The 12,544-nt window shown below is 34.4% G+C and overlaps 1 protein-coding gene across 4 annotated transcripts in view; it reads left to right on the top strand.

Moving 5' to 3' along the window:
• PPFIA2 (PTPRF interacting protein alpha 2) overlaps positions 1 to 12,544 on the top strand; it is a 393,655-nt gene that overhangs the window by 336,727 nt on the left and 44,384 nt on the right. For all 4 annotated transcript variants that reach the window (XM_058673335.1, XM_058673333.1, XM_058673332.1 and 1 more), the window contains one exon: positions 1,053 to 1,146. In XM_058673335.1, coding sequence (XP_058529318.1) covers positions 1,053 to 1,146 — 94 coding nt within the window. The remainder of the gene's footprint in view (positions 1 to 1,052; positions 1,147 to 12,544) is intronic.

Here is a 12,544-nt window from a genome sequence, read left to right as displayed (position 1 = left end):
TTGGGCCCTGTGCCCACGTGGGAGACCCAGAGGAGGCTCTTGGCTCCTGGATTCAGATCAGTTTCAGCTCCGGCCACTTGGGGTGTGAATCAGTGGATGGAAGATCTTTTCTCTCTCTCCTTCTCCCTGCGTATCTGCCTTTCCAATAAAAATAAATATAAATCTTAAAAAATAAAATAAATAAAATAAAATATATTTCTTAACACAGTTAAACAAAAATTTTAAAAATTACTCCCTCATTTTGCAGTTACAACAGATAATTGTTAACTACATGTTTAGGAATCCTGAATTCCTGAAGTTACATTTAAAAATGTGTAATTCTGTGCTTGATGTTCATAATTTCTTTGTCCTTTCATTGCAAGGGTATACTCACATGTGCATATTATATACTAAAAACAAATAATGCTGATCAATGGGTGAAATGTGTCCTTTTCGGGATCTTTTAAAGAAAGACATGTTTTTGTAGGTGTTATTGTTATGACCTTTGAAAAACAAACCAAGTCTGTCCAGAGCTCATGAAGTTCTGGAAGTGTGGTTTACAGGAAAGGAAAAGAACACAGTTAACTGGCAGGATACAGTTCCAGAGCAAGAGAAGAATGTGTAGAAACTAGTGTGTGCGTCCTCTCAACTTGCAATTGAGACTATGCACCTGAGTTTCTCCTCTTGGAGGTACCTTTTCCCCCATACTGAAAATCAGCTGTTGACAAAATAAATTTTTCGTACTATATAAATATTCACTCTTCTATCCCACAGGAACAGTAGAAAAACTGATTTTGAAGCTTGGAGACTGATAGTGAAGCTACACTTGGCATATTGGTTGCATTTGCTTTATTGTCACTAGATGCAGCTACTGTACCAATAGTATTATTTATTCGTTCTCTCAGTTCATGTTTACATATGTACTTATGCCATTTTAAGCATCTAGACCTGCAGTTATAAGGGTAACCTTCCTATGGCGTATGTTACTGGTCTGTGGCTCAGACAAGCTTTTTCAGTTCATTTCAGGCTTGATACAGTGTCTGCAGCTGACCCTGGGTGTTTCCTTTGCACAGGAGGCTTTATGGAGACTGAAGCTGCAGCTCAGGAATCCCTGGGTTTGGGCAAACTTGGAACTCAAGCTGAAAAAGACAGAAGACTGAAGAAAAAGTAGGTTTGGAGACTTTTCCCTCATTTTTCTAATCTTAATTTATTTGTTGTTATTGTTGGTAGGGAGTTGAAAAATAAGAATGCTTAGAAACATTAACGACTAGACTGAGGCCAGTATTTCACCAGCATTGCCTTAAACAGTTCAATGTGCATACTTCCTGGTCACAATGAGGTACCAGTTGAAACTAGTATGAAATTCCTGGGCTTGGAATAGAAATACAGTTTCTTATAAATGACCAAAACATGTATTTCAGAATTTAAGTATATGTAAAATATTTTTAGGTAACTTTAAATAGTGCAATTCTCTGGGCAATGTTTAATTTATTATTGAGTTGGTATGATGTAGAGATAGAGAATAGCATCCATCATTTGGTTTCCTTCCATGGCAATTTTACCTGCTCTTCAGAATGGAATATTTAGAAGGATAAATGTTTCTCTGCCCGACCGCCTATACAATTACTTCAGACTTGCAGCAGATTGTTTTACATCTGTGAGGAAATTGTTAGTGTATCTGTTCATTCACATAGAATGTGAGAACATTTACATGAGTTGCAAAATTGACAAATTTTGAGTCTCAGTAACTGTTGGAAAGCAAGTGGGTCCATAAATAACAAAGTTTAAAATGCGTGGTAACATTTTGAATGGTAAAATGTCAGCTTTAGATTATATTCTTTATATAGAAAGTAATTTCTCCAAATTCTAGAATCTATTATTTGGTTATTTCTTTTGCTCTGCCTCAAGTATTTATGATTTTGCTTTCAAAGTTTCCACATTGCCTTCTTGCCATGAAACAATATTGATTCCTTTAACCATCACTATGTGATAACTATATCCTTTTACTGATCAGGCTAATTCATTTATTTGGAATTTTGCTTTCTTATTTCATTGCATGGGTGAAATGAAGAAACACATACAGTGTTCCAGAATATCTCACTCAACTTATTCATCAAATTACTAGTTGTTAAAATTAGAGCTATTTCCAGAGAAAACACAATCTAAAAGAGAGGCATGAAATAATTTCTTCTTGTTTACTGAATACAATTAAGCATTAAATCATATTGAACAACATTTACTGATCATTCAAAAATATGTTTAAATATGAACACAATCTGTTTCAAGTATACTGAGTTTGTTTAGGGTTACCAAGCAATATTATTTTTACTTTACAATTAGTTTTCAGATTACATTCTTCTAATAAATGCTATCCTTTGATTCTTTTATTTGGTTGCCTTAACTTCAACTCTAAAGGATTGTGAATAACCAAAACCTAGCATGGCTATTGGATATGATTTTTTTCCTAACAGCTAATTCACATTTCTCCAACAAAGAAGTATTTTCAAGTAATGACAGTCTAACCAGCTTGCATCGTTGCATATTGAGCCGTAGCACCATGTTGTTTCCTGACTGTGAGACTAGATTAATCAACCTTTTTGGAAAAGTTACTGAAGTTAAATAGTATAACTAAGCAATGCTTAACAATAATGCATTTAAATTTTAGCTACTATTAATTTTGTGTTGACTTGATATTAATTTTACAGAATTAGTTTCCAAATCTTAAGAACTCACTCAGAAGTTTTCCATTCTATATTTAGTTTAAAGATCTTATCATTTCAAGAAAATATAACTGCATCATTTCTTAAATATATTATGAATAAAATTAATATTAAGAATGTTTCTTAAAACAGTGATAGCTAGCAATTCCTGACATAATTATCTCCTGAAACATAAGTTAAGTGTATTTGGTTTAAAAGTGGACACAACAACAAGGCAGGTCAGTTCACTGACAAAAATGGAAAAGAACATCCTATTTGACTGCTACCGACAGCCAGAACCTTATGAGTATGAATATACATGCACTGAACATGAGACTTACGCTAGTATGAGTAGGTGCTGACACTGATGTGGGACATGCACAGCTTGCTTCTGAGTTATAAACAAGTTAAATGTCTTCCTATCATGAGTTTTATTGGATAGACAGGATAATAATAATTTAATAGAAAATTGTGATATGAAAGCATTAATTCAACTACCTATTTGATTAGTTATTGAGTATTGCCAATTTTAAAAAATTTTCTTATCTAAAATTTCATTAAAATTACTCCAACATTCTTTTCTAAAGAAGATTTTGTATCCTCTTACACTGTGCTTTAAATGGCACAGTTTCTAGAGAAATTAATGATGATATGGTTTCTATAAACAACATTTGAAGGAGATCATTTCAGAGGACAGCATCCAAGGCATTCCGGATTCTTGCAAAAGCTCAGAAATCTGCCATGTCAACATTCTTAAATGAAAGTCTCAAATGAAGTATAATTGCCATCTTGTAAATTTAGCACACATAACTGAAATGGCTTTTCAAATCTGTTTAGGTATTTTTCTTTAACTCTTTAGTTTTATTTTCACTTGATGATAACATTTATTAGTACCTCTTGTCCCTTGATGAGAAATGGGATATCAAAACACTGGTTCTGCTAGAGTACTCACTCACTGGTCAAGGAAATCATCTACCTTCACCTTCCTGATTGCTCTCACTTTCATCAGAACAATGTTTAACCAAAGCCTGATGGTAACTCCTGATTCTGACTGCTGCTCATTTCTGTAATACTTTATGTCAATCCTGTAAGTTTCTCCAGTCAGCTTATATTTAGTACCATTCATGCCTACAATTCTTGTGCAAACTCAACCTTGCCTAGTAATTCTTTGACTATTTCATGTAAATTCTCTTTGTATTCCATGTTAGATTTTATCAGTTTTACTCTAGCCTCCTGGCACAGATGACCTAATCTGTATTGGATTTGTTTCTTACTGTCCACAGTAAGTCTCCACATTAATACTGTGGGTTTTCATAGTACTCTGTATGTGGACATCTTCTACAGCTACCCTGAATTCTTTGAGATCTGAAGCTCTAGATTCTATTTGATTTCACTGGACTCTACACACCTTTTCCTATCTAACAGAAATGAGTCATTGGCCCTTATCTGAGATGCACATTAATCACAACTAGAACTGAGAATTTTGCTTTTGTCTTGTTATACCTGTTGTCTCATGTTCAAGAAATTATCTTAGTTCTGCAGCTAATGTTCTAAGCTAAGACCTAAAGCTACTTGTTTAGGGTAGCCGATTAAAGCAAACCACCTGCTGTAAAATGACAAAATAAAAATAATAATTTAATCAAATAGATACTTACACTTACACAAAATCAAAACTTTCATGGGAAATCCCAATAAGGACCTCAATTTCTTCCTAAATTGTATATAAAATCTAGACTTTAGTATCTTATGGCCAAGTAAATATTTTCTTTGCCTAAGTTCAGAATCCATTTGCTGGTAGATACAGAAATTAGACAATCAGATAGCAAAACAGATAAAGCTCTTAGAACATGACTTACAGAAAAAAAGTGAACCTTCCTAAAATAGAATACGCAACTGACACAACCTTCCTAACACTGATGGCACAGCCTAGTCTGCCACTTCCAACAAGTGGGGATCCAGGACCCACTTGACCTTAAAAATAAAATTTAAATATTATGATTTGATAGATATGCTGTATAAAATTGAGGACTACTAACATAAACAAAATTTTGCATCATTTAAATTTTGACTTGTAGAAGAATCTTGAAGAATCATTTTAACTATTTTTATTGGTATCTTACCACTTTTGAGAAAAACCACTGATGTGTATTTAATTTAGTTTCTCGCACCGCCATTTCCGGAAGTGTGATGAAGGGGTTAGTGGCAAACTCCCGATATTGCCAGAGTTGTGAAGGCTCCTTTTGCATCTTAAATTAAAAATAATAATTGGAAAAAAGGGAACATCTATTAATTTTAAAAATAATTATCTCAAACTTTTAAGTCACCTTTTCTATTTCCTGTTACATTGAATGTCATGCCAGCATCATTCTTTTGTACATAACATATAGTAATTTTTTCTGCTCTCTGAATTTTGAAGACATTTCACTTTAGAGTTCAGAAATGTCATGTGCTTATTCAAATGTGTCCTTTTTTACTACGTTATTCTACTTTAGAGTCTCAATCCAAGGACTAGCTAGGCTAACAAGTTTAACATATATTGCCCTAAAGGATTCACATTTTTCAACTCAACTGTGGCTCCAAGAAGCTTATTTTTATAGAGACTTAAGGGATTAAAGAGGAGGATATCTGTTCAGTGGCTGTATGCTTATCTAACTCTCGAAACTGCTCTGAGTACACAGTGGACACATTAAAACTGATGGAAGAGGCAGTGAATACTTATCCCCAGACACATAAATTATGAAATCTATAGCTTAATCCATTAATTTTTAGCTTTATCTATGAGTATTTTCCCTCTTTTTAACACTGAATTTTTAATAGACTATATATGCATATACAAAATCTTATTCATTTTGTGATATATTGAAAGATACTATATGAATGTTAACATGTTATCATGTCCAGTCCTTTATTAAAACAGGGGTACCATATTATTATAGGTTGGAAATTTCTACAATCTCTAAATGGATAACACTGCTAAATGAACATGAATTTCATTCTTGAGCCAATTTTTCAACATCATTAAAATAAAATGAACATCCCACTCTGCTGTCAGCAGCATCCTCTCCAGGGGAACAGTTCTATCCTTGGAGCACTGCAGTCACAATTAATCAGTACGAACGAATCTTTATGTTAGAACTTCAAAGACATGCAAATGAAGCTCCATAAATTTCCTTAATTTATTCCCATTACAATCCTAAAAGGCCCTCTGCCAAGGCATACTCTCTAATGTGCTTTGAGATTGTGTATTTTTAATCTCTGGCATTTGGAAGGTTCAGAGTGTACATATTTCTAAGCAAAATAAATGTCATAGAAATATTCATATTTAAAGGTATTCCATAAACTCTACCACATTCTTTCGTTAAATATTTGCTAACTGCTTCTAAGCCAAATTAAACTTATAAATGATTTGTACTTCAGAAATTAGTTCTTAATTCATGTGTTAAGAGCTCTGAATACAATTTTTTGTCTAAGCAATGCCATAGACGACAAAGGACAGTGTCTGTTTTTCTAACCATAGCATGTGTTTTAAACATGTGCTCTAGAAACTCACTCTTGTAGCTAAATCAAGCAAGAATATTCATTGTTCAATATTCCTGCCCAAGATCTCATGGGCAGGATCCAGTAACAGCAAAACTGAGGGATCCTCTAACATTTTAACAGGAAACGATGAAATAGTTCTCTGGTATGTTCTCAGGAACATATTTATTCATTTCTATTCCATCCACAAATATTCCTGTGTAAATAATCTGACTGGCACAATATAAAATATATTTTAATTGGATCAATTTGTTATCTAGGGCTCACTTTAAACAGGCAGTTCCCTGGGGGAACCCTCCTGGACAACTGACTCAGAGGCACAGATGGGGTAGAATCATTTAGAACCTAAATCCATCCCTGGGAAAATGTATCCTAGTTTCCTCTGTGGAACTGGAGATGCGAGAATTTTCTGTCTGCAGTGAGTCAGCAATATTATTTCTTTGCCATTTGATTGTACAGATCCCTATTTTGGCCAAGGACAAGGACAAGAATTCCCTGAAACAGAAATATTCAAATGTTAATGGCAAAGCTACATTAGAATCAGTAAAAGTAAAGCTAAGCCTCACCAATTTTCTCTTTTTTATTTATTAATAAGATACATTTTGTCTACTTGGAGGGAGGAAAAGAATATGAAAGACATGGGGCTGCTATTTTAAGCCAAAGGTGTACCATAAACATGTTACATTACAATGTAAGTAGAATAACAGTTCTTATAGTCTCATAATTCCTGTTCCTTAAGAAACACTGTCAACCTGGAAAGAAAAAAATAAATTTCAGTCAATGGAAGTTAAATTCAAGATAGAATACACTAGAAGAATACCTACTTTTCTAAATAAACACGTATGAGTTATCTTTAAGGAATTAAATCTTGTATTAATGATAAGTTTTCACTCACTTAATGTCTATTAGGTTAAAAAAAACTGTTATAAACTACTGATATTTGAATTAGAGTGTATGTGCCTCAAAGGGCTTTTAGCTAGACAAATGTGAAGAGCAGTGGTTGTACATAAGTATGTTAGAATCCATGATTACTCCTTCAAGTCACTTACTTTTGAAGAGAATAGAAAAAGTGCCTCAGCTTGAAAACCACATTATGTCACTATTCAAAAGATTTCATGTAAAACAAATAACCTTTCTTATCTGAAAAAAATTGCTAACTTAGTAGAACAAAGTGACATACCTGAAATTTCTACAAGTAACTTCAGTAAGAACAGATGTTGCTAAATAATTGAGCTAGAAGACGCAAGTATTAGATAAAGAATTTTGCAGGGCAGTGTGTGGTGGTATATAAGGTTAACCTTCAGCCTGCAGTACCAGCATCCCATATAGGTGCCTGTTGAGACTCAGCTGCACCACTGTTGATGCCGCGCCCTGCTAATGGCTTGGGAAAGCAGCGGAGGATGGCTCAAGTCCTAGGAACCTTACACCACATGGGAGACCTAGAAGAAGCTCCTAGCTCTCAGCATCTGGCTGTTGCAGCCATCTTGGGAGTGAACTAGTGCATGGAAATCTTTCTCAGTCTCTCTCTCTCTTCCTTTCTCTCTCTTTCCTTCTATTTCTGTCTTTCAAGTGAAAAAAAAATTTCCAAAAAGTTAGAAAAAATCTTTCAGGAAAATCCTTACAGACACATTCGCACTTACCAAGATGAACTGTAATAGGGGTGCTTATCTAATCCTGCAACCAACTTTGGAACTATACTTATTAATTACTTATAGATAGAGAAATACTAGGGTACAGCAAAATGTTAATAAAAACTAAACTAAAAACTAAATTTATTTTGTTGCAAAATTATAAAACACATGCACAATTAGACATCCCCCAATCCATTAATCAGTGATGTCAATCTGCCTGATATTAATGTAAGACCTTGGTGATGCCTAAACCAGTATCAAACAGTCACAAGTATGTATTCCAATCTAAGCTAGAGTTTGAATGTCCTAGGTAGTTTTAGTGGTATATTATAGGGAGTGGGTAAAGTCAGTCTGTTCTCTGTTCTCTTTCTCTCTCTCTTCTCTCTCTCTTTCTCTCTCTGGCATCCTTTCTCTCTCTTTCAGTCTTTCTATTTACATTTTGAGTAATTAGCATAAATTTGCTCTGGAGATTACTTTCTAAATTAACAGAAACCCATACATGAAAAATGAGCAAATCAAAAACAAACACATTTTTAAAGAGTCGGTGTAGTGGGAGGTAAGTCAGAATGTAAGATGTAGCAGCTTGTGAAGTTGTCTTTTTTTGGTATATTTAGTCATATACACTTTTGCTATGAAAATAACTTCACTGGTAAACAAGGAATGTAATAAATTAAGTATGTACATGAATCAGTCTAAATTGCTAAGATCAGTAAAAATTAGTGACCAAAAGCAAGGATATTTAAATTTCTTTTTTAAATTAAAAGCTCAGAGGAAGGTACATATAAATATAGTGTTGGTATCTTAATCTAGAAGAATTCTCCCACATTTGTTCCCACAAATATAAAATCATGTATTAACTCTAAGAAATATTTTTTCATAATGTCTTTGAAGAAGTGGTTTCCACATGTATATATACATATAATCATTCATGAATTAAATTTATTTTCCTTGTTTCCACACTTCTAAGAATGACAAAAAGTATATCCTCTTATAATGCTTTTATAAGAAGACCAAAAACCTTTTCATTTAAAAACATAAGTCCATGTATGTAAGTTTTCTGCTCATGACTAAACAAGCATACAATTAAATATCTTAATTTCAAACTGTATGTAACTATAATTTTAACATCAGGCAAATGACTAACAATTCTCAGAGGAATAAAGATTTCCAAACCTTTTATAACAAGTCTCAAGTACTTTAATTACTTGAAGTCACGAATAACCTAAAGAAATGCTGTTTGAAGTAATGTGATATGATAAACCATTGTTAGAATTCTAAATCATTTGATTTGTAAGAACCACTAGAAAGGTGATGGATTATGTAATTCTCTTTGAATCCCATCATCTTTCCTGATGAGCAAAGCAGCTCCTGGCATCACCCCCAGATGTTATAGCCAAGGCAATCACTCATCTGCCCTCTACTAACTTTGTTGGCTTCATCACTTTCAATACCAGTTTTGGTTCCAAATTCTGAATCTAGTCATAACACCAATTCTTGGTTTTTTGCTTTGTTAGATTCCTTTATTGGAAAGGGAGAGAGCATGAGTGAGATCAAGAGCAAGAGAGTCTACCATCTGCTAATCATTTCCTGAATGTCTACAATACCAGGCCTGGGCCAAGTCAACATATTATTTAAGCATCCCATCCCTTATTAAGCACAGTCTTCTTTTCGTTCAGCTTGCTTTTACTTCTTCCTCAATCAACTTTTCCTAAACCTATATTCCTCCCCAGTGCATCATTTATGTTCTGTCCTCTCTCCCTCCTTTTTGAGATTAGATTCCATATCCAAAAACTACAATGTCCTGCAGACTTCCTGCGTTTCTTAACATCCATTTGATCATATAGCTACCTGTTCCAGGAACCAGCCATCAAAGCCAGCAAGTGTTTATCTTTCCTTCATTTATACATTTGGTAACATTTTCACTACTGAGGATAACTGTAGGAGGAAATTTAAACGAGCTTTACGTGAGTATTCCGTACTTCCCACTAATCCCAATATTACTGTTTTACCACTGTTCTTTTTGCTTTATTTTGTTTTTAGACAAGAGAGGGAATTTTTCATCTGTTGGTTAATTCCCCAAATGACTGCAATGGCTAGGGTTGGGCCAAGCCAAAGCCTGGAGCTTCATACCCCATCTCCCATGTGGATGCAGGGATCCAAGCACTTGGGTCGATTTTCCACTGCATTCCAGGCCATTAGTGGGGAGCTGGAATAGAAATAGTAGAGTTGATACCATATGGGATGCCAGAATCACAGTCAGTGGCTTACCTCTCTATGCCACAGTGCTGGCCCCTCATTATTCTTATGTCTTCTATATCTACTTTCATTTGTGTTTTTCCACATCAGCATTCAAAAAAATCCTCAATTTCATCTATGAATATATATTGATTAAAAGGCATTTATGAATCACCAGCTTGAACCTTGAGAAGCATGCGGCAATTAAATTCCACATATGAAAGCCATTTCATGAATTGTTTCTCCTGTGGAATTTAGACTCTACAGCTGACTATATAAAAAATAGGATTTGCTAGTTTATAAATAGGATTTGCTCTATTCATTTCAAGACAATCTGCCAGATTAAAATGAGACAACAGAAAAACTGAGGGTATCCGTTTTGAAATGGAAGACATGGAGAGGGTAATAGTTTCTTCAGTTGTGTATGGAAAATGGTGAGGTTCTTAGGAAAACATTCCAGTAATTGGGCTTCATCTTCACTTAATGGCGCTGTGACATTTTCTAAGTCAAATAAAATATATTTTTTTTCCATTCAAAGTGGTCTTTAATTGAAGAACATTTATCCTTGGCAGAATCTTAGTCTCATAGTCTTGACAACCTGGAGTGGAGTGATGAGCCCATTTGTGAATATAAATAAATGTTCATAGACTAGAATGTGTCCATTTTTATAAGAAGGATAGTTAAGAAAACAGTCCCTGTAAAAGTATTATATTTTACTAAGTATATATTACTACATAATCTGAGTCACTTATGACTGTGGATTTTCGTCCTTGGTACTACAGTTCTGTAAGTCATGACCTGAAATACTTATATACTGAATTGAGAAAGCTGCCTAGTATTGCTCTTAAATTCATTGACAAGAGGCAAGAAGAAAGTTCACCAAAACCATGAGAAATCAGAGAAGTTATATAAATGGATCGCACCAAACATTTGAACTTTGAGAATAGTTTCTGAGAACTCTTTTCTGAATTTGTGTTGCTTATTTTCATACTTTTCTTACATTTTGTATTTTGAGGGATTTTCATTTGCATGGGTGTTTGAGTGTTTAGAAAAATGATAAACAGAGACATGGGCAACACTGGTATTTCACTGTGTGGAAACTGAATCGATTTGTCAAATTGGAAAATGATTCCAGGTAGTTCACAGGCTGAGGAAGGTTATTTTCTTCATGATAAAAAGTGAGCCCAAATGCTTTTAGAAATTTTCCTGGAAATCTTAGAAATTACTTTTTCAGAGTTGATTGTAGAATTCATAGGTATGTTGATAAGAAAACCATTCTAATTGCCTAAAACTATCTCATTTGGAGTATAACTTTATTCTTGATGCATGTACAATATGGAAGATATTAAGATTTTTAGAATATGGCAATGCCAATTCTATGGATATGTTTTGGATGATGTGGAAATTTAAAAGGCTTGCTGCAGCTGTCTTGGAAGCTAAAGCTAAAGAATATGTGTTTTTCCAAAATACCATTTCAATAAATACATGATTTCTCTGAATGGATGCCTTGGAGGAGGCACTGCAGGGTGTTCTGTTGCTCGTGAAGCTTTTCTTTATACTAATGGTGCAACTAAAAGTTAGGCATTCTAACTTGCCTGCTTTCTGATCTAGAAATTTCTGTTTCATATTTTGTTATATTGGATATAATTTATGAGTTGTTGCAGCAATTTTATTTTTCTAAGTGTTAATTTATTATGCTTCAATAGAAATTTTGTAACAATACTACCATGGCTTTTTGTTGGATTATTTAACTCTCACATCTTCTCAGAGCCTCTGCTACATCCAGGGAGAAATAAGGCTATTCAAAAGCTAGATGTGAATCAATTTGTTGTAACGGTTGCTCAGCTATTGACAAACAACCTAATCAATTTTTTTCCTCAAACTAACTTTTATAAAAACCTGTTCCAATCAATAAACATCTCTATTGAAACCAACACAATTGGCATGCATTTAACATTTGTTTTGTTAGCTCAGGCACAAGAGGAAGTAATTTGGCAAGAGAAGAATTGAATTCTTCCACTCTTTCACATTTTGATTACTATAACATCTTCTCAAAGCCATAAAAAAAATAGGTTTTCCTATTCATTTGAATAGTAGTTATGGAGCTGTGATGGACTTCTCAACTTACCTCTGTCCCCAGACTCTGTTGAGAAAAATTGAAAACAGAACCTGCCGCTAATTGTGATCAGAAGGTGAATGAGAGTTAGAAACCAGGTGCTCCCACTCTGCAGCTGGCGTGCTCTCCGTTCAAGCCTGCTTGCCTGTGTTGGGAAGGAGGGCGTTGTCTAGTTCTTGATTTCTCTCCGTATAGAAATAGTGACAGTCCAAGATGCAAAGGGAAAGGAAGTTACTGAGCGAGTGTGAAGTAGGAGCAAAGGTTCCCTGACTGGCTGCCCAGAGCCGCCCCAGTGAATGATAGGTTTCCAACGGATAATAGATTGAGTTACCTTAAATGAGGTTGGC

The sequence above is a fragment of the Ochotona princeps genome, chromosome 15 (genome assembly GCF_030435755.1).
Source record: "Ochotona princeps isolate mOchPri1 chromosome 15, mOchPri1.hap1, whole genome shotgun sequence".
In the NCBI taxonomy this organism is placed as follows: Eukaryota; Metazoa; Chordata; class Mammalia; order Lagomorpha; family Ochotonidae; genus Ochotona; species Ochotona princeps.
Note: the sequence above shows the minus strand (reverse complement) of the source record. Positions and strands in the feature narration are given on the sequence as shown.